Genomic DNA, 21,975 nt, shown 5'->3' on the forward strand with positions numbered 1-21,975 from the left:
GAATATGTTGGAATATGTTGATTTTCTATACTTTAACATGAATTTTATACTTTTCTTATAAAAATTATGGATATTTATTAAGGAAATATTATTATGGAACCTAGGGAACTACCCTAGGATACATGTTTTTACTTAAAAAAAAACCATCGCCAAGGCGACACCTAGGCGCCCGCCTAGGTGACTAGGCAACTAGGCGCCCCCCTGTCAAACCAGTGCTAACAAGAGGAAAGAGAAGCAATAGCATACAGATGCACAGTAGAAGTAACGGAGGAGAGAAATGGGAAAGAGAATAGAGAGGTCCATTATTTACAAGGTACCCACTAAACAAAAAACTTAAGTCAATTCCATATTCCAACTATAAATTCAATTACAGCGAGCATAGCTGTTTATAAATTGAAACCAATGGGTCAACCAGTCCTTACAACTTATTTCTAAAATTACAAAAAAAAAAGAAAAACAACAACTACATTCTTTAATATCTACTTCCCTATCACTTTTAAGACACCAACCGACAACCAACCAATTGAAATGGTCATAACTTTCCCAAATTTGCTTAGATTTACAAGATATTGATTTTCTTAGGATAGGCAAATGCAAACCTACCTAGCAACACCAAGATCAAGTCAAACCAACAAGTTTTAACCCCAAATTTCTGATTAGAGAAAAAGAAAGTTTTAAGTCCAAAACATAGACTATAAAGAAAATGGCATAATTACAACCTAAGTTTTTCTAAAACTATAAAGTCACTGATAAAACTTTTTTAACCATTTTGACTCTCTAGACTAATTAACTTTGTTTTTATGCCCCAGACTGGAAAAGGCCCAATAGTAAACCAACAACTATGGAGAAATTGGAAATTTTTTATTTTTTTTCATCCTTTGTTTCCTTCCCTTTTCCATGTGTGCATCAACTAGCGCATCACAATTCCACCAAGATTTAAGTGAGCCTAATATTTCTCTCATTTTCATTTGGATCTCATGAGTGTACCATTTCAAATTACTCCCACTGCACAACATTTCAGCATATTCTACCCCTATATAAAATAGTAGTTTTTTCAACAGCTGCAGTAAAGGTGGATTTTTTTATTGGATTTGACCATAGTCTAATTAAAAATGCATAGAACATTATTATTATTCCATCAGAAACCTCTTTGTGGAAATTAACAAGTGATAAAAAAAATTAACAAACAAAAGAAATCCTTGATGTTAGTAATTCCTTTGCATAATGATTTGGCTTCAAAAGATAAATAGCATACAACTAAGGCATACCTGTTGAATTTTGTTAAAATGCTCTCTTTCAGCATCCTCTAGAGAAACACCATTTAGGACTGCTTCCTTTATTTGGGCTGCAAGGACATAAGCTAAGCTATAAAGTTGACCCAAATAAATCAAGCCCAAAATGTCCATCTACCATTTGAAAAATTAAGATAACGCCCTATTCTCATAACCGAACAAGCAATAAATGAGAAGGCTTAAACTATCAGAGCAGGAGATATTAAAAAAAAAAAGAACTATATCATAATTCCATCACACTCAGATCTAGAATAGCATGTCACAAGTTTGTTAAACCCAGTAGTACATTAATAAACAATCTTAGCAGATGCACAAGAATGAGGGCAGCCCATGGTTTTCACTACATCCACATCTATGATAACATGTTAAAGATTTATGGCACCTGTTATTAACTAGAGTTACTAGATAACATAGAAAACGCATGTGAGATAAGGCAAACCTATGGTTCTCCATCTACAGTGCCACCATGAATTGACTGACTTTTTTTATTGCAAATGGTAACTTTCATTCATTAAATCATAAAAAAAAAATTACATGTCAGACATTCCATTATTCCATAGCTGGATCGTTGATACCATAAACACATCCACTGTTACAATATGGCCCAGAAAAGTTCACTCCTGTTGGATCCTTGTTTGGCTGAAGCATCAGCCAGGTCATTGGCTGTTTTCTAACCCATTTGAAATCTGCTTCAATTTCCTTTGTAAGACACCAAATTTCTCTCGTAGCTTTGCTTATGATTCCAGATTCCCAAATTTCCAGCTTTCGTCCAATCTATTACTAACCTTGAATCCCCTTCCACTTCAATCTGGTGTAGTCCCATCTGTTTAGCCAGTCTCAGTCCTTGCAGTAAATCTAACATCTCAGCTCTTAATGAATCACCCAGTCCTATAGGCCCCAAAAGAAGAGCCAAGATTTTCCTTCCCCCTCTCTAAAGACTCCTACACCCAAAGGCCCCAGGTTACCAAGTGGGCTGCCATCAAAATTCATCTTTATTCTTTGTTGTGTAGAAAATGCCCGACTCTCTTGAATTGCTGAAATGGATCTTGAAGAGTTTGCTACTGAATCCAAGCCCCCATTTATATAATTCACTGAGCCTTAAACAACTCAACTGTTTTCACCTGATGCACTACCTTAATAGTGATGCAATCAATCAAAGCCTCCCTCGATTTTCTTTTTCCTTGAAAGATCCTATTATTTCTTTCCTCCCATACCGCCCATAAAACCACAGCTCTTGTGGCTCTCCACAATAACCTTCCCCCTCTCTTCAGTTGCCTAAAGAAGCTTGCTTCAAAAAGACCTGGCACATTAGGAGGAGGAATCCACATACAACTAAAGAGAGAAGAAAACCATTCCCAAATAAAAGAGGTAAAAGTGCAGGAAATTAATAGGTGATCAGTAGTCTCACCACAAGCAAAGCAAAGGAAGCAGATATGAGGGGAAAGGCACGGATTTGGCCTTCTTTTTTGAAGTACAACACATGTGCTGATCTTTGAAATAGCCACTTCCCAAAACAAAGCCCTCACTTTTGGAGGCATTAGGCTGCACCACACCTCTTTAGCTGGGAAAGACACTGCTACAGTTGAAGAATGGAGGAGGGCATTGAAGCAAGAAGAGCAAGAATACAAACCAAAGGGGGAGGCTGACCACATTCCACTATCCTCACAATAAGAATCCAGAAAAACAATACTCGACAGGGAGATAAGTTCATCCACTGCCCCCATCTCAGCTTCCCTAAGCCCTCTCCTCAAACTCAAGTCCCAAGAGTCCTCATTACCAAGGTTCAAAATATCGTTACGTATCGACCCGTATCAGCCTATATGTATCGTATCGGGGCCTTCTCGATATGCCCCTACAGGGGGTGTATCGGGTCAGGCCATGGTTCAGAGGATAGCTGGGACTTAAACTGACCCCTCTGAACCGGTTTTAAGAAAATAAATAAATAAAACATAAAAAACCACTGATACAGGTAGCCTGTATCATAGAAATGGAGTGTAAGGAAGGAAATCTATCCATGAGAGGACTATCCCCCAACCAAACATCTTCCTAGAAAAGCACTTTATTTCCAGAACAAACATCATACCTGAGAAACGAGTGAAGAGAATGGGTAACTCCTTGTAAGGCCTTCCAAGGGGAAGAACAAGATGCCCCAGTGCCAAGACCAGCATCCCAGCCACAAACTATCCTACTCATAGGGCCATCTCCAAAGCCACTTCCCCAATAAGGCTACATTCCTCTTCTTGATATTTCCAATGCTAAAACCCCTTGTGCCTTACTTCTGGTCGCCACCTCCCACTTTACCAAATGATCCTTCTTAGTATCACCAAGTTCCCACAAGAAATCACTCATAATTTTCTCCAACTTCCTAGTCATGCGCACTGGAAAGGTTGAAAGGAAGTACAACAGCAAATTTGCTAAAGTGGACTTAATTTAGGCGATTGATTCTTCCCCCAATGGAAATATAATTTCTTTTCCGCCCTACTAACTTCTTCTCAAGCCTCTCTAGAACTAGGTACCAAAAGCTCTCCAAATAAGGATCCCCCCAGTGGTAAGACCAAATAGTTCATCGACCAACCACTCACCTCGCAACCCAAGGTACAGCTAAACTAGTGACCTCCTCCTTTGGCCTATTTAGTCCTAGTTATAGTTGTCAAGGCATCACCTTGGTGGCTAGGTGCCCTTGGTTGGGCACCTCGCTCAAGCGTCTTGACTTTTAGCAACTAGGCATCCTTCTAGGAGAGACTAGGCACCCACCTAAGCGACTAAGTGCCTGCCTAGGCAACAAAAATGACAAGGTGGGCGCCTTTTATAATATCATTTATATTGTTGCATCTTATTAATGTATGTGTTAATACATTTTATTATATGCTATATATATCAATTATACTTTGTTTTAATGTTTTGCTATTGAAATTTAAAAGACCAAAGGATTTTGAGGAGAGAAAAAGAAAGAAATAACGAAAAGAAAAGAAAGAGGAAAGAAAGAATAGAATAATAAAGTTCATTTTTTCTATTCTCTCTCTCTCTAATTAAATAAAACAGAAACTCCATCCTTGTTTTTTTTCTATTTTACTTTCTATCTTGAATATTTATCATATAAAGTTAATAACCTTCTTTAGCTGCTAATTAATATGAATTTGCTCTATTAAATACTTATTATAGTAGCATTATTTTCGAAAATAATGAATTAATATATGTAAAAGATTTTTATCTTTTAGATGTGATGATTTGCCACATTTTTAGAGGAAATTTAATGTTCTTAATAAAGAGAATTGCTATTTTTTCAATTAACATACATGCTGAATGGTATATAAAACTAGGAAACTAGCCAAAAGTTATATTATAAAATTTTTATCGCCTAGGCGACTAGGCGCCCCAATGTCGCCTAGAATCGCCTAGACACCCCTCACTAACAAATCAAAGAGAACGTGCAAACATTATTGAAAGAGTCCCAACTCCTCAAGTCATTATAAATTGATGCAAAAGCATGATTGCATAAAAAGATAAAGACAAGTAGCGAATAAGATCATGAACAATTATAAGAAAAATGAAGTAAATGCCATTCATGTGAATTACGCAGAAGTGATTGTTCGCTTTATTGCAATTACGGGCACCCATTGGAGATTCTTTGGACAACAATATGAATAGAACCATAATTTGCAGACAAACCAAAGAGGAGAATTGAAGTTCAGTTACAAACTAGGAAAAGACATTCCTTAGATGTGATTCCTCCTCACTGGGGATTCCTTGCATTGGAAAGGGCCATGGGACTTCAGAAAATTTTTAACTTAACAAATTACAACCTCGAATAATTAGATAAAGATTAAGAAGATTGACAAAGAGCTTCGTATGCTTAATTTGAAGATATGTCATAACAATTAAACAATATTGTATACCTGTTACTTGAGATTAAGAAACCATAACAAAATAGAATATCATACATTTATCTATTAAATAAATAAAAAGAACTAGTACTACGAATATTATATAAATGTATAAGAAGCAAGATAATTTACCTTCCACTATACGTTTACGAGCATTACTCATTGTTTCCCAATCTGAAGATTCTCGAATAGCCTTGAATGCATTATAAATGGGTTTACTCTGTCCCAGTCTAAGTTCAAACTTAACTTTCTCTGGCTGCAAAACACCAAGACAGAAGTGATTGTGAAACATTTAGACAAGACCAATATGGTATCAGCAAAAGCACCGAGCCAAATCACAAGTTCCACAGGAAAAAAAAATCATTCTAAATACTCTACAAGTGACAAGAAAAGTCAAACCTGAACTTCTTCGATGGCAGAACGGAGTTCAGGAGAATCCTTCACAGATTTGAGATGATTCACCATTCCCCAAACCACTTGGAGTCGATCAACAATCTTTTCTAATGGCTCAACTAACTTCGACCAAGCCGGTTCCACCGTCCTCTCTAGTTCAACCAAATCATTCTCCTGCAAATCCACGGCTCGATCATTAAATCTTAAACCAAAAAACCAACAAAAGAATTACAGTGAATATATGAAAGGATCAACTATTTACGAGTTTCTCAAGTAAAGCTCTGATCCCAGGCCGGACGTGTTCCGCTTGGACAACATCGAAAGGAGGGAAAACAAAATCCTTCAAGAGAGGATTCTCTTCAAGCTTATCTTCCGATGCCGCTGTCGGAGCTTCGGGCGCCATTGGGGGAACAGAAGAGAAAGAGCAAAAGGCCGTGGTGATTGGGGTTGATCTATGGAACTTCTGAAGACAAAATGAAAAGGAAGAAGACCACAGGGGGCAGGGATGGGATTTGGGGAGATGTTTGGGAGTAATAAAGGGATAAGAAGAGCGTAAAAGAGGTTGGATAGAGCGGGTGACGGAAATGCACGTCGCCATGAGCATGTTTAGTATCACAATGACTACGAGTAACCTTACCCTGTTTGGTATGTTTCCCCCCAATTTTCTAAAATCTTTGTATGGCCTTGGAGCATTTTGTGGGCATCGGAATCCGGATAATTTTTCGAGTCCGGAATTTTCTTTTTGTATAATATGATTTTTCTTTTATATTTTAAATGAATATAATGAACAAATACAACCTACAATTACCCTATGAACTTTCATTTTCAAAAAAACCTCTTGAACTATCACTTTGAAACAATAAGGAAAAAAAATTTAGAGACAGGAGAATTGAGAAGAGTTGTTAAATTGGACAATTATGTTATATAGAAAGGGTAGTAAAAATAAAAAGGCAAAAGATAAAAGATGTTTATAGATTTTAAAAGATTTTCTATTTGAACTTATTAAAATGTCTTAATTCATACTATGATGGAGGAAAGACATGATATTGGAAAAATTTTGTAACCAATGAGCGATATCATAGTGATAGCCAATGTGGTATCTATCAAACCCCTAGTGGGTGTTGATTGTTCAAAGCCTTTTTCAACACTTTAAAAACTGACTCGAAGGTTGAACCATTTTACTCGTAGTTGTGGGTTACCAATTTGATTGAGTCAGACCATGTTATATTAGTAAATATATGTGATGAAGGGTTTTTTGGCAGCACCCTGTTGTTCGAACTACTTCCAGGTGGTTGATGACTCAGAGGCCGAAGTGGAGGATTTTTGCTGGATGAGGACTTGGATGCCAAGCTAACTAGGCCGAGCTAGGGGTAGATTGGGTGCCGATCTGGGTTGATTGTTGAGCTAGGTAGCTCTTTAGAGAAACCTGCAAGGAATCAATGCTAGAGGACCCGGGGTGGCTAACCCGGCGAGGTCGCTCCGATGATTAAGTTAGTACTCTCGTAGTAGATCGCAAGCTAAAAAATCATAAAGTATGAGAGCTAAAGTGTGCTTACTCGCCTCTCCCTTGTGCCCTTGGGGTTGGTGCCTTTATATAGGCATTGTTTGGTTTGGGCCTCACGCACTACATCCGAGATTTCCGAGAGGTCATGCCTAACTGGTCTGAAATCTTTGGAGGTAACCGCCATGCACATTGACCATCCTCCAGAACATTCGATACGTAGGCCAACTTTCGAGAAACCTGGGAGCGTCAGAATATGCATATCAGTGGGCTTATACCTTTAATGTCAGCTATGGTCCAACCTAGTGCAATCTTATGTTCTCTTAATAGATTTATCAATTTCTCATCCTACTCAGCACTAAGTTCAGAGATATTATAACAGGAAAGGTATCACCTGGTCCCAAAAATGCATGTTTCAATCCTTCAGGTAGTGGGGATAACTCCACTTTGGGTGTCTCCACAGAAAATGGCTTTAGTTGGTCTCTCTCACGTGGCAACTCCTCAAAGCATCTTCTTCTTATCTTGCATATCATTAGGAATAGAGGAAACATTAAAAACATCATTAACAGGATAAAACAAAAATTCAGAATTCAAATCAGAATCACAGAGGAGATATTCTAAAGATTCAAAATTTTCCCTTTCATCTACTTCCTCTGTAATGAAAGAGTCTATCATGTAGGTATGATAGCACTCGTCCTCGTCATGAGGTTGTTTCCCAACATGAAAAATATTCACCTCAAGAATCATATTCTCAAATGAAAGCTTCATCAAACCATTCCTACAATTAATAAGAGAATTGGCTATAGCAAGGAATCAACTTCCTAAAATAAGTGGAATCTTCGATTCACTGTCAACTACAGATTGAGTATCTAAAACCAGAAAATCAATAGGATAATAGAATTTATCAATTTGAAGCAAAATGTCTTCCACTATCCCCCTTGGTTTCCGAATAGAACGGTCAGCCAACTGTAACACCACGGGCGTGGGTTTTATCTCTCCAAGACCTAACTGCAAGTAAACTGAATAAGGCATTAAATTTACACTTGCTCCTAGGTCCAAGAGAGCTCGACCGAACTCTTGTGTCCCAATATGGCAGGCAATTGTGGGGCACCCTAGATTTTTGTACTTTTGCGGCGTTCTCTGCTCAATCACCGCACTTACTTGTTCTGTCAAAAATGCAGTTTTATTGACATGGTGTCTCCTTTTTATGGTACATAGATCCTTAATCACCTTAGCATAAAATGATACTTGCTTAATCACATGCAACAAAGGTATATTAATCTTAAATTCTTTCAAATGTTCCAAAATCTCACCTTGGTTGTCTAAAATTTTCCCTCTAGATCTGAGAGCTTGGGGAAAAGGCACTTGGATAATAACCTCCTTTTCAGGCTCTTTTGAGGGGGCATCTTCAGTTCTACTCAAAGTGGTGACATTTGTGCAAGGTGGGCTTGGCAAAGGCCCATCTAAAACCTTACCACTACGAGTAGTAATGGCGTGGACCCCCTTGATGTTCTCCGGATCAGAGGTGGATCCCTGTACCATATGTGACCCCTTCGGATTGGTTTGAGGCTGAAATGGAATTTTGCCTCTCTCTTGTATAGTAAGAGCATTGGTAAGCTTAGTTATCTGACTCTTGATACCTCCATAAATGCTTAAAGTGTTTCCTCTAAATGATTCCTATTCGGTCGAGCATTGTTTTGAGGTGCAGGATGAAATCTGGATGGTTGCGCCTCTACACTCCAATTGTTGTTGGATGATGTGGGTTAGTTCTGATTAGCCTTCCAACTAAAATTGGGATGGTTCCTTCAGCTAGGATTATTGGTCTCTGAATAGGGTGAGAAATGTTTCCTATACATTCCTAAGGCGTTACACTGTTAAATATGAGAGCAATACAAATAGAAATCGAGCCTAATGAGAAAGACTGTTCCCCAAGAAAAGAAGTTTGTCTTTTGAATTGACGGAAGACTTTATTGTACTGAGTTTTCTTCTTCAGATTTTTTTTTCTATTTTATTTTTGATAATGCAAAGTAGGGAAAGTGCAGAGTTTCTCACATAACTAATATTACACATGTTATTCCAGAGGCTTCACATAACATAACATGAACTATCTCCCCTTCTCTTTTTTTTTTCTTTTTTTTTTGGAAATTGACTAATATCACCCTTCAACTTATCATCCAAACATTCCTCAAACCAAGTAATGTCATTCTAAACAACTAACCAATTCAACAGATCAATAAAAGTTCATAAGTTGTTTTCTCAACTCTCTACTCACTCACAAAATATGTGTGAGTCTAGAAAAATGTGCGCTTAAACATGACAATTCTCTTAGCTATATATATTGAACATCCATCTAACTACAAAGCTTAGTATTGTGCGCAAAAAGTTTTCAGAAGTTATTCTTTGATAATCAAGATAGAAAAGTGACTTAAATCAAACAACTTTGAAATCATACCTAGATAGAAGAGCAGAAAATCCAATTAAGATTCTCAAGCATTCAATGCAAACTTATTCACACTAAGACTACTAGAATAAAAACAATAAGTGTTGGTTGTCTCTCTTTCACACAAGAAGAATGTATATAAAAAGTGTGCATATTATGTGCATGCAATGCTACCACCCCTAACCTGAATGAGACAGTGTCCTCACTGGCATAAAAATAAAAGAAATAACAAAGCAAAGGGTAGGGGACACCTGAGCGATGGACTGAGACTAGACCTGCAAATTTATCAACTAGAAGAAGGAAACACAAAAACTAATAAAAGAACAAAAACAATTAAAAGAAAAGAAAAATAAAAGTGGTAGTGTAGAAAGATAGAACTTGATTAAGCATTGTAGACCGGAGCTACAAGAGTGATCTCCTCAGGTTGGTCTACCCTCTCCACATAATGCTTCAACTATTGTCCATTGACTCGGAAAACTCTCCCATCGGTCAGATCCTCAATCTCAACAGCACCATTAGGAAAGACTCGCTTCACCACAAATGGACGTATCCATCTAGATCTCATCTTTCCGGGGTGGAGATGCAAATGGGAATCATACAGATGCACCCGTTGGTTTGGCTCAAAATTCTTCCTTAGGATTTGTTTATCATGAGCCGCTTTTAGTTTAGCCTTGTAGATCCTAGAATTATCATATGCATCATTCCTCAGTTCTTCTATCTCTGACAACTGTAACTTCCTTTGAATGCCTACAACATTTAAATCAAAATTAAGTGCTTTGACAACCCAATAAGCTTTATGCTCAAGCTCTACAGGTAAATGACACGCTTTCCCATAAATGAGTCAGTATGGTGACATCCCAAGGATAATTTTGTAAGCATGTGACTTTATCTCAAGCCTACTCATTGGTTCACAATGAAGAGAGTAGGAAGAAGGTTATGTTATTTTTTCAGCCTACAGAAACAGCCTTGGAAGCAACAAAATCTAAGGTTGGAGGGGAGAAGGAAGACAAAAGAGACATTTTTTGTGATCATTACAAGAAGCCTAAACACACTAAGGACACTTGTTGGAAGTTTCATCATCACCTAATGCCAACGAGACTTAGAAACAAGAAGGGGAGTGTTAATGTGGCAACTACTGTAGACAGTGCATCTTCTTCCAGCACAAGGACCTCATCCTTGGATGCTTTAGATGTTGTCTGGGCTGCATTGACATAGCTAGAGAATGAAGTTGGTATTTTTGGAACCACATCTCAGCCTTTAGGTACCACATCTGCTCATCCTACTTCAGCCCTTGCTCACACAGGTACAAGAGCTACATCATGTCATACTTATGCCCTAGGTAACACTATACCATTTTAAGTAATAGATTCAGGTGCTTCAGACCATATAACCAATTTATCTACTTTGTTTACACCTATTGTTTATCCTCTAGAAGAGACAAAGTATCTATTGCTGATGACTCCCTTGTGCCAATTTCTGGCAAGGGAGACATCAGACTATCTGATGCCATCTCCCTATCCTTAGTTTTTCATATTCCTAAGCTTAGTGCTAACTTGCTTTCAGTTAGTGATATTACTAAGAATCAAAATTGTTCAATAACCTTTTTTCCTGATCGTTGTGTTTTCTAGGATCTAGAAACAAAGAAGGTGATTGGGATTGGCCGTGAGACGAATGGAGTCTACCTGCTTGAACATCCACAGGGAAAGCAGAGTGAAGTTGGGAAATTGTTTGTCTCTCAGTCTTGGAGTTAGATTATGCTTTGACATAATTGATTAGGTCATTTGTCTTTTGGGTCTTTGAAGAGTCTGTTTCCAAATTTATTTGACTTAGTCCAAGTGTCTAGTTTGAAGTGTGAAAGTTGTGAACTTGCAAAACACTATAGATCAACTTATCCTTTAAATAATAAAAGAAGCAGCATTCCTTTTGAAATTGTGCATACAGATGTTTGGGGGCCATATCATACTTCCACCATGGGGGGTACAGATATTTCTTGTTATTTGTTGATCATTATACCCGCTTCTCATGGTTTACCTTATGTACTCTCGAGATAAGGTCCTTTCTCTGACCCAGGCTTTCCATCAGATGGTTCTAACCTAGTTTGAAACCAAGATCAAAATTCTTAGATCCGATAATGCCAATGAGTACTTTGCAAAGCCACTGGCATCATATCTCCTAGATCATGGGGTTATTCATCAAAGCACCTGTCCTCGTACACCTCAGCAGAATGGGGTTGCTGAGAGAAAAAATAGACATATCTTAGAGGTAGCCAGAAGCATCACGCTCAACTCTAATGTTCCCATACGCTTCTGGGGGGATGCAATCCGTACATGTGTTTACCTTATTAACAGGGTTCCTTCACGGGTTCTAGACATGAAAACACCATTCAGCCTTCTGTATCCAGACAATGACCTGTTCACTATTCCCCTCAAAACTTTTGGGTGTACTTGTTTTGTTCAAATCCTTGAACCTTATCGCTCCAAGTTTGATCCCAAAGCTACTAAATGTATTTTTCTTATGTATGCACAAAATCAAAAGGGATATTGTTATTATGAGCCTGTTTTAGGGAAACGTTTTGTGTCCATGAATGTCACATTTTTTGAGGATATGCCCTACTATCATAGGGCTTCTCCTCAGAGGGAGAGTAGTGAGGAAGGGATTTCAATTTCAGCCCCAAAAGTCCCTTTACTTGTCCTAGTTAATGAGGGGGAGTGTCATGAAGAGGGTTGTCAAAAGTGTAGGGAATTGAGTGTATCACAGATAGTGGTGGAGGCAGGTTGATTTCCGTCCTCAGCAGCAGTCCAGGTTGGTCCCAATATCTTCTACAGCCCCAGATCTAGACACTACCATTGCCTCCATTGTTAAGCCCATTATAGCAGATACTTTGCTTGACACTGTTGATCCTTAGCCTCCTCTTTCAGATGACCTTGATCTTCCAATTGCAATTCATAAAGGGAAGCGTCATTGTACCCCATCCATTGCCCGTTGTATCTCCAAGTTTCTTTTCTATGATTGTCTCTCAGAATCCTAGAGATCTTACTTGGCATCTATTGCTACTATTCCTACACCTAGAATAGTGCAAGAAGCTCTATTGATACTTGAGTGGAAGGAAGCAATGAAAGCAGAGATGGATGCTCTTGTTAAGAACAACACATGGGAACTAGTTAATCAGTTTGAGGGAAGAAACCTATTGGATGCAGATGGGTGTTTATTGTGAAATATAATGTTGGTGGTTCTATAAAGAGGTATAAGGCCAGATTGGTTGCAAAGGGATTCACACAAACATATGGCATAAACTATATGGGAACCTTTGCACTAGTTACAAAGATGAACACTATCAGAGTCCTACTATCCATTGTTGCGAACTTCTCATTACCACTATTTCAGATGGATGTTAAGAATGCTTTCCTCAACGGAGACTTACAAGAAGAGGTATACATGGAGTTACCCCTTGGTTTTTATAGTACAGAAGCAAGAAGGAAAGTTTTCCTATTGAAGAAGGCTTTTATATGGGCTGAAACAATCTCCGAGAGCTTGGCTTTATAGGTTTAGACTGGCTTTGGGCAAATTTGGTTACATACAGGCTCAGTCAAATCACATTCTCTTCTTTAAGAAGATAGACTCTTTCTTGACCTTATTTGCTGTCTATGTGGATGACATTGCGATAAAAGGGAGTGATACTAGTAAGATTAAATCTCTTCAACATCTTCACAAGGAATTTGAAATGAAGGACTTAGGGGAACTACACTATTTCCTGGGAATTGAGGTAGCTCGATCTAAGCATGACATTTTTATCTCTTAGAGAAAGTATGTTCTTGATTTATTGGAGGAAACTGGAAAGTTAGGAGTGAAGCTTGTTGACACACATATTGAGATGAACCATAAAATAAGTGCAGAAAGTGGAGAACCTCTTGAGGACAGGGATATGTATCAAATGCTGGTTGGGAAACTACTTTCTCTTTGCCAAACTCGACCAGATATTTCATATGATGTCAGTGTTGTTAGTTAGTACATGCATTCTCCTAGGACCACTCACCTCCTTGCAGTAGAAAGGATACTTGTTTACTGGAAGAGATGTCCAGGGAGAGGCATACTCTTCAAGAATACTGGTCACATGAAAATAAAAGTATATATAGATGCGGATTGGGCTGGATGTGTTGATGACAGGAGGTCTACCTCTAGGTATTGTGCATTTGTGGGGGGAAACCTTGTTTCCTAGAGAAGCAAGAAACAAAATGCTGTTGTCCGCTCCAGTGCAGAAGCAGAATACTGATCCATAGCCAATGGTGTTGCAAAAGTGTTATGTCTGAAATCCTTGCTTAATGAGCTGAAAATTGATTATGAGAAATCTCTGGTGTTGTATTGCGATAATCAAGCTGCAATTAATAGTACTCACAACCCAATATACCATGACAGGACTAAGCATATCGAGATGGACAAACATTTTATCCGAGAGTGAGTTGCATCTCAAGAAGTGTGTTTCCCTTATATTGCCTCAATCATGCAGTTAGCTGATCTTTTTATTAAAGCAGTCACAAAAAACAAGTTGGAGACATATTTATGCAAGTTAGGAATGACAAATATCTACTCCCAACTTGAGGGGGAGTGTAGAGAGAGTTAATAGTTTTAGTGTGTGTGTGGTTTCAGCCCCACACTTATTTTTATTTTGTTTATTTCTTTTCTTATTACAGCTGGACTGGATGGGCCTTGTTTATTATTTGCTTTATTAGTCTTTTATTTTAAGTAGGGGTATTAGAGTAACTCTTACCTTTGTAAGGATACAAATATATATATATATATATATTTTGAATTACATCAGACCACAGTTTTGTTCTATTTATTTTTATTCAAGTACAACCAACATGAGACCTTACCATTGGTTGGCACCTTTCATTAGAATAAACACTTATTTTTAAAATAATCACTCCCAAACTCTGCCTAAGAAATTTTTTAATAACTTTCTCTCAACTTTCCATTTCTCTTATTTTGTATCAAAACAAACACAACCTAAGGGGTGATTAATTTAATAGTAAAACCCAAGGGGGAGGTACAAACTCGATGGAATGTAGGATCCCATAGTAAATTTGATTGGAGACCATATTAGCTGAACACAATGGCTGTGAAACCGAATCACCAATAGTAATGGCCCATATCAGTCATAAAATACATATAACCCACAACCACTCAATCTCTCACTTAGGATATCGGACATGGGGCATTATAATTAGTTCCACAGTCCACACCCCACTCTACAGCCACTGTGTTCAGCCAATCTGGATTTATTTGATTGACATTCCTAACAAAGATTTGCAAGGTAATCTGTCATTCCTACTTGTTCGCCCTTCCATGGATGTGCTTGGCCACAACTGCATTGTGATATGCTCTTTGACTATGTTGAGGATGCCTTCCATAATCGTCTGGATTTTCAATTGGCCTTTTCTTTTCTTTCTTTTTTTAATGTTTTCAGCTTTGTAACTTCCTCGAACATGAAACCATTATAATAAGTTACTGTGCATCAAAATCCAATTTATAATGAGATGACCAATGAATAAATTGAGTCTCTTTCAGCCTTGTCACTCCCTCGAACATGAAACCATTAGAATGAGTTTTTGTGCATCAAATTCCACATCATAACGAGATAACCAATAAACAAAAGGTAGAGTCTGAAGTCTTTCGTGATGATGTTTCTATTATTTTTATAGAACCCAAATGATAGTGGAGATTATTCTCAGAAGGAACCTCATGCTATGTTCGGTTTTGATGATGCCCATTTATGCTGCCCAATCCCCAGCCACCACATGTTCTTTAACAGAACACCTAAGGAAACTCATTACTGACTCGAACGGCCTGGCCATCGACCCAACCAACTGGTCTCAACCGAATGCCTCCCACACACTATAATCTCAATAAGAACGATTATCGATTCCTTGACGAGCATGACACCTCCTCTATAAATAGGTGAGACACTCCTTAAAAAGGTATGCACACTATAACCCCTGTTCTGCCTCTACCTTGTCCTCCTGCTTTCATTGTTGACCTAGCCTCTTTTGCTCAGTATGGCTACCTTTTGTTCACTTACTACCTTGATCATAAAAAATTTCTCCCCGGAGGACACACCTTGGGGCTCTTTGACATTCTTGTAAGCATATTCGGAAGCAACTTGGTTTGCATGACCTCCTTAGCTCATCTGGTTCCTGAAATTCTCTCTCTCCCTCTCATTAGTTGCTAGGATTTTGACCGCAACAGGTTTGATAGAAAAAAGAGAGAAACAGAAAATTGAAAGAAAGTTCTTAAGGATTTTTGAAAGTGATAAGCATATTCCTATCACTTTAAAAGGAAAAAAAATTGCTTGTTTTGCCATCCACATCCACAAATAGGTGAAACACAAGTGAAGATAATGGTAGTATCAAGTTTATCGTCCTGATCTGGGACAAATGCTGTCATGAGTGGAAAAAGCTTGCCAACAAAGCTGCCCTTGCTAGAGTTGTAGTTCTCTTCTTGGCAAAGGATCTAGTTCTTGGACTTGCACCCATAGAGGTGGGATGGCAACCTCAATCTCTCAAGTCAAGCTTAAGAATTAGAAAGTACAGTCATACCTGTTTCTTTTTACATTGATAAGAAATATGTCTTCACTCCAACAAAAACCAAAAATGTAGAAAACTATTATTATGATTTAGGTAATACTAAAAAAAAATACAACATAAAGTTGTAAAGTTTGCTGATGCATATTATATCAATGTTTTAAACTCTTGTTGACCTGGGCAGTTGAACTGTTAAACCTGTCACTCGGAAGTAAAATCAGATTGATTCAATTATAAACCCATAAAATCCTTAAAACCTGTTGACCTAGGTGAGCGAACCGTAAATTGTTTAACCTGTTAACCATGCAATGCTTCAACCAACTGTATAAAAAAGAAAAGAACAGATGGGGAGAATGGAAAAACAAACAAAAACAATACAACAGAGGGAAAAATTGGTTGGTTGCTGCAATATATACTTAAAAAGTGAAAATTGTAGCAGAAACAATCACATGTTTATGAGAAACTTTGAAAGAACAACAAGGTTGAGCAATTGGTGAGAAGGAGAGAGAGAGAGAGCATGCTGACAATAAACAACATTAGCGGAGGTAGAGAGAGAATAGACATCACTAGCAGAGAGAGAGAGAGAGAGAGATTACCGCTTTACCAATGGCAAGAATGCTAATCGGTGGCAGTGGTTACCTCTTCGTTCTTTCTTCTCATTCTACAAAAAGTATAAACGATGAACTTTGACCTAATATTCTCATTGAAGGGTTTAGGATGTTTATTGTTTCCATCCAAGTGCTGTATGCCTGTATCTATTTTAGTGGGTTGATTTGTACAACCCAGTGGCCCATCATCCGGACAAAAACCGGATCAGTCTCCAGTTTCGTTTTTAAAACATTGTATTATATGACTCATGTCATGACTACCCTTAATAAAAGACCTCTCGAATCCAAAAACTAATAACTCAAGATGCATCTATTTCTGCTATGTTTATTAGTGAGATAATTAATCTAGTTGTCCATGATCTGAAGGCTCTTGTAGCGAGAGCCCAGTAGGGTATAAATTATTGGATGATTAATGATTCCCTCTCTCAATACAGAATCAAACTTGTCAAACAGCATTGTCACAAGCATGATAATTAAGAACTGTAAACTTCCTAACTCCTATAAGACTGTGTTTGGTTTGACATAAAATAAGAGAAAATAGGTAAGTTGAAGGAAGGTTTTTAAAGAAATTTCACAACAAAATTTGTCAAGGACCTACTGTGTTAACTTTCTGTTTCTCTCTTATTTCCGAGTTGAGATCTTCTGCCAACAAAATATGTTCCAACCCTCTACTAACTAGATCTAACATCGCACATCTCACTATGAGACTGAGACCCACCATAAAAGTGGGACCTGCCATGAATGAGATGTGCAGTGTGAGATTATGATGGTAGAAGGTTGGAACATGATTTGTTGGCAGGTGATCTGGACTCCTTATTTCCTATCAAACCAAACATAGCCTAAGAGAAACTCGAAACCTCCAATGATGGAAAATAGTCAAGTTCCATGTCTGCATATATAAACTTCATAGAATAACTCAATAAAGACAATTTAAAGCATTTTAACCTTTTAGCAGTTACTTCTCATTTCTTAATCTTCTAGTCAATCAAGTATGGCTTTTGAGTTTTGACCTAGGGCTGAATAGAGATCCAGGAGAAGTTAGTTGGCATAGTTTCATAGAGCTTGTGGATAAAGACAAGGCCCATGGACCTATTATCTTAGAATGTAAAACTCTCATTTAAGTCATTGCAGATGATAAACAATTGCTAGTAATGCAACATCACATCTGTTACAAGTATATCTTTAGCTTCTTAAAGCTTAAAAGCCTCCAATCCTTGCCTATTTGAATAAAACACTACCCCAAGTTCTAATTACTTCATAATGTTTTTTCTTACACCTCATTGGGGAATAGTTTTCCACCATAAATAGGTAGACATGAACTTCACATAAATACAATACCTTCAAGCTTTAACGTTCCCATCTCATAAGAATGAAGTAGATAGCTCTTGAAAAAAAATAAAAAATAAAACATTTCCAATCTTAGTTAAAATCATCAAAGATTAAAGGTCCAATTTCTAACTTCAACCACCTTCAAATGACTAGAAAGAGAGATTCTGAAATATTTGGTCTCACAATGAATCTGCACCATAGGTTAGTTGATTTGGGAGCTTGTATTATGAATACATTCTTGATAAAAATGCAACAACAGTACAGAAATCACCAAAATCAAAGAAGATTACTGAAGTCGCCACATGAACAATGGCCATTACTGAATTTGTGAAGTCGTTTGCTGTCCCTAATGACAATTTTCCTTCCAGTAAATACTGAGATGAACTTAATAAAACTATGACAATCCCTACACATACTAATATTCTTGATAACCCGTACATGTGCACCTTTTGGCATGTTTAATAAGCCAAAAGCAATGGCCAATCTTTCACTGTGATGTACAATAGAAGAAATTATCTTCTCATCATCTTCTTCATCTACTATTTCTAAGCTTCTTTTGGAAACATATCCCAGGTTTTTTGCTTTGGCAAGCAAGTCCTCCAATAAATCATATGCCTGTTCACTCTGAGCAAATGATTTATCATCAGGTAGAAAGGAATAAACCTTATCTTTAATGGAAATCCAGCTGCAATCCTTCAATCGTCCAATCTTCTCATCTCTCATCATTTTTCTCACCCTCGAGACATCCTTCCATCTCCCAGCCGAGAGATACATGTTTAACAATAAGACATAAGTCTCAGCATCTTTGGGCTTAAGTTCAAGTAACCTTTCAGCAGCATAAAATCCCAACTCCATATTCCCATGGCTTCTACAGCCAGCTATCAAAATTGACCATATAACCTCATTAGGTTCAAAATCCATTTTCTGGATAAAATCAAAAGCTTCATCTAACCGTCCCAACCTCACAAACATATCGATTAAGCATGCATAGTGGTCCATCACAGGATTGATCCCATACTCATTCTTCATTATCTCGAAGTAACTCAGTGCCTCCTTTACCATCCCAGCATGGCTACAAGCTGAAAGAACACCCACAAAAGTAATCTTATTTGGTCGGACCCCTGCCAACCTCATATCCTCAAAGAGCTGCAAAGCCTGGTAAGATCGACCATGCTGCGCAAAACCTGTGATCATTGAAGTCCATGATATCAAAGTTCTTTTGGACATTTCCACAAAAGCTTTGCTTGCCCTTTCAATGCTTCCACACTTGTTATACATGTTTACCAGTGCACTTCCCACAACAACATCTGACAAGAACCCAGTTTTCATGGCCTGGGCATGGATTTGTTCCCCTTGTTCCAAGGCCACCATATTACTACATACAGTTAAGATACTTGAGAATGTGAATAGATCAGGTTTCGTGTTTGATCGGTTCAACTTGAGAAAGATGTTTAGTGCTTCTGTTCCACTATGGCGAACTGGTATATCATCTTTTGCACAATTCATCATCTGGGCATGGCCTGCAATCAGAGCATTCCAAGTGACCAAACTAACAGTCTTCATTCCACTAAGTGATTTCTGTGCTCCATCAATCCATCCACATTTCAGATACAAATACATAATAGAGTTTTTGATGGGTAGGTTTGATTCATAGCCAAGTCTAATACTCAACGAATGGATCTGCTTCCCAACACCCAAAGTCTGTATTATGCAACACAAGCTTAAGACACTAGTAAGTGTGAACTCATTCGGTCTAGTATCTTCTGAAAGCATCTCAACAAAAAATCTCAAACCCATCTCAGCTTGACCATTATCACCACAAGCAGATATAGCCGTGGTCCATGAAATGGTATTCTTCTCTGGGACCCTTTTAAAGGCTTTAACCGCAGACTCGAGGTTGCCACATTTTGAATACAAGCTACAAAGTGAGTTCCCCATACTTGTATCATATTCAATCTGGTACTTAATAATATACCCATGGACTTGCTTCCCTAATTCAATAGAATACAATGATGAACAAGCACTTAGAACAGCCCCCAACGTGTAGTTTGTAGGATAAGCGCCAGTTTCCAATAATTCCTGGAAAACCAGGATGGCAAGTTCAGGTTGTGAATTGTGAACGTAACCTGTTATCAGAGCCGTCCATGTCACAACATTCCTCCGAGGCAATTTGTCAAAAATCTTCCGGGCAGCTTCCATGGTCCCACATTTTGCATAGACATTAATGAGGAATGTCATGATAAATAAATCTTCATAAGTTCCAGTCTTTATGATATGGCCGTGGATGATTTGGGCGTCTGAGACTGAATTCTCGTCTATGCTTTCTTGCAAGAGAGGAACATAGAATGCCGATTCGATCTTGGTGCCATCTTTCAAAAGAGAAAGTGCTTCTTTGATGTCCATACATGATGGATCAGGTTTTTGATCCGATTGGGTGGTAGTATAACTTTTATGATGGGAGACGCTCCGACTCTGAAACTCAAGACGTAACCCAAAATAAGAGATAAAGAACGAGTAAAAGATTTTATCACTAATGCAAATAGCGAAGCATGTTCAATCCAATGTACAATATTAACTGAACATGCATTCAAGCTGAACCCATGAGTATTTGCGAATTCGATAAATTTGTTTAGAGAGAGAGAGATATCCCAAGAACCAATACAGAGCTTATCAGAGTTCAATAAGCTCCATTAAGTGTCACTGATGACTCAGAATTTAGCCTATCGTGTGCTATGTACAATTGGGCACAACAGAAGAATTGAGTAACATAAGATGCACATATAAACAAAATTCTATAAACCTTAAAGTTTTGACAACCAATTATGCAGAACTCGGATCATGTTCTTCTGAAAAAATTCTGTATTTTCTTTGATTTATTAATCGATGTTGAAATAAATTCAAAGTAATGTAAATTCGCTAACCTTTTCGCTTGCAAGGGAGCTTGGGGAATATTTCCTGAACTCGGGTTCGAACTTGAGAGAGCCCGTCAGAGCGACAGAAGGCAGAGACGCCATGGAAGGTGGAAAAGGCGAGGCAATAGATAATTACGTTATCCAAATCTTTTTTTCTCGTTTTATTATCTGTTGCTGGTCTATGAGTCTATCTGAAAGTACGTTATCTTCATTTGTAATGATTTCGGGATAAAAAATCAGAGAAATTGTGGAGGGAAGAGAAGGGAAGTTTTTCATTCTTGTTGATCGTCGGAATTTGGGAATCCGTTAAACACAGTCCACAGGCCCAAACTCGACCACCACTGACACCCAGGATCAGGATATTCCCGAAAGTAAGGATTACTGGATTAGCCCTGTGACGTAGCCACAAGCCACGTAGGATTGTGGGTGACAAATAAAAAATTTGTTTCATGAGCTCTCTGTTCACTCTATGCCAGTATGCCTCATTCTGCCAATGAATATGCGCCATGTGTGATGATCTCATTTGACGGAAATGGTCTCACTGAATAACTCGTGGAAGCCCTGCCGCACCTGTCATAGACACGGTTAAGGGTCTGTTTGGGAGGGCTTATGTGCTTGATTGAGCTGCGTTGATTGAACCCCTTTTGGGAGTTGCATTAAATTGACCCTGTTTGGGAAGGCTTCTGCGTTGGGGTGAGTTGTGTTGATTGAGCTGTGGTTGCTGGGCAATTGTGTTCCGGACAAGCTACGTGGAGTAACTTCAGTTTACGGTAGTAGTTGTGTTTGGAATGTCAATATTGACTTCTTCAGATTTTTACCAAACAGTTTTTATGAATTTCGTGTGATTTTCAGCTCAGAATGCGAGAAGCAGCCACGTCCATTGTCCCAAAAGCCCTACCAAACGGGCACTAAATTCAACAAAATGAGTGTCGAGACCTTATTTCTTATTTGGGACTCCCCACATAAGAGACTGAGAGCATTAGCATTCTCATGAATTTCATGATCAAAACTCACGTTTAAGCGCGTCTTTGAATTTTG

General features: G+C 38.1%; 3 protein-coding genes across 3 annotated transcripts in view; all 3 read right to left on the reverse strand.

Annotated features, from left to right (window-relative positions):
- The window catches only part of LOC104588450 (putative cytosolic oligopeptidase A), a 32,575-nt gene extending 26,344 nt beyond the window's left edge, over positions 1-6,231 (reverse strand). Inside the window, exons 1-4 of the mRNA XM_010246388.3 lie at positions 5,832-6,231; positions 5,576-5,743; positions 5,309-5,432; positions 1,269-1,345 (exon numbers count right to left, since the gene is read on the reverse strand). Of these exons, the coding sequence (XP_010244690.1) occupies positions 1,269-1,345; positions 5,309-5,432; positions 5,576-5,743; positions 5,832-6,173 (711 nt within the window). The 5' untranslated portion in view covers positions 6,174-6,231. The remainder of the gene's footprint in view (positions 1-1,268; positions 1,346-5,308; positions 5,433-5,575; positions 5,744-5,831) is intronic.
- Positions 6,232-7,571: 1,340 nt separating this feature from the next.
- On the reverse strand, positions 7,572-8,612 carry LOC104588469 (uncharacterized). The gene is made up of 3 exons (XM_010246410.1): positions 8,232-8,612; positions 7,929-8,078; positions 7,572-7,832 (listed from the first exon to the last, which is right to left on the reverse strand). Exons 1-3 carry the CDS (start codon positions 8,610-8,612, stop codon positions 7,572-7,574), a joined length of 792 nt encoding a protein of 263 aa, XP_010244712.1.
- Positions 8,613-18,171: 9,559 nt separating this feature from the next.
- On the reverse strand, positions 18,172-21,242 carry LOC104588451 (pentatricopeptide repeat-containing protein At4g14850-like). The gene is made up of 2 exons (XM_010246389.3): positions 20,947-21,242; positions 18,172-20,497 (listed from the first exon to the last, which is right to left on the reverse strand). The coding sequence occupies exons 1-2, from the start codon at positions 21,037-21,039 to the stop codon at positions 18,302-18,304; spliced, it is 2,289 nt and encodes a 762-aa protein (XP_010244691.1). The 5' UTR covers positions 21,040-21,242; the 3' UTR covers positions 18,172-18,301.
- Between the last annotated feature and the right edge of the window lie 733 nt (positions 21,243-21,975).

This window comes from Nelumbo nucifera, chromosome 1 (genome assembly GCF_055504915.1).
Source record: "Nelumbo nucifera cultivar China Antique chromosome 1, China Antique-T2T, whole genome shotgun sequence".
Classification (NCBI taxonomy): Eukaryota; Viridiplantae; Streptophyta; class Magnoliopsida; order Proteales; family Nelumbonaceae; genus Nelumbo; species Nelumbo nucifera.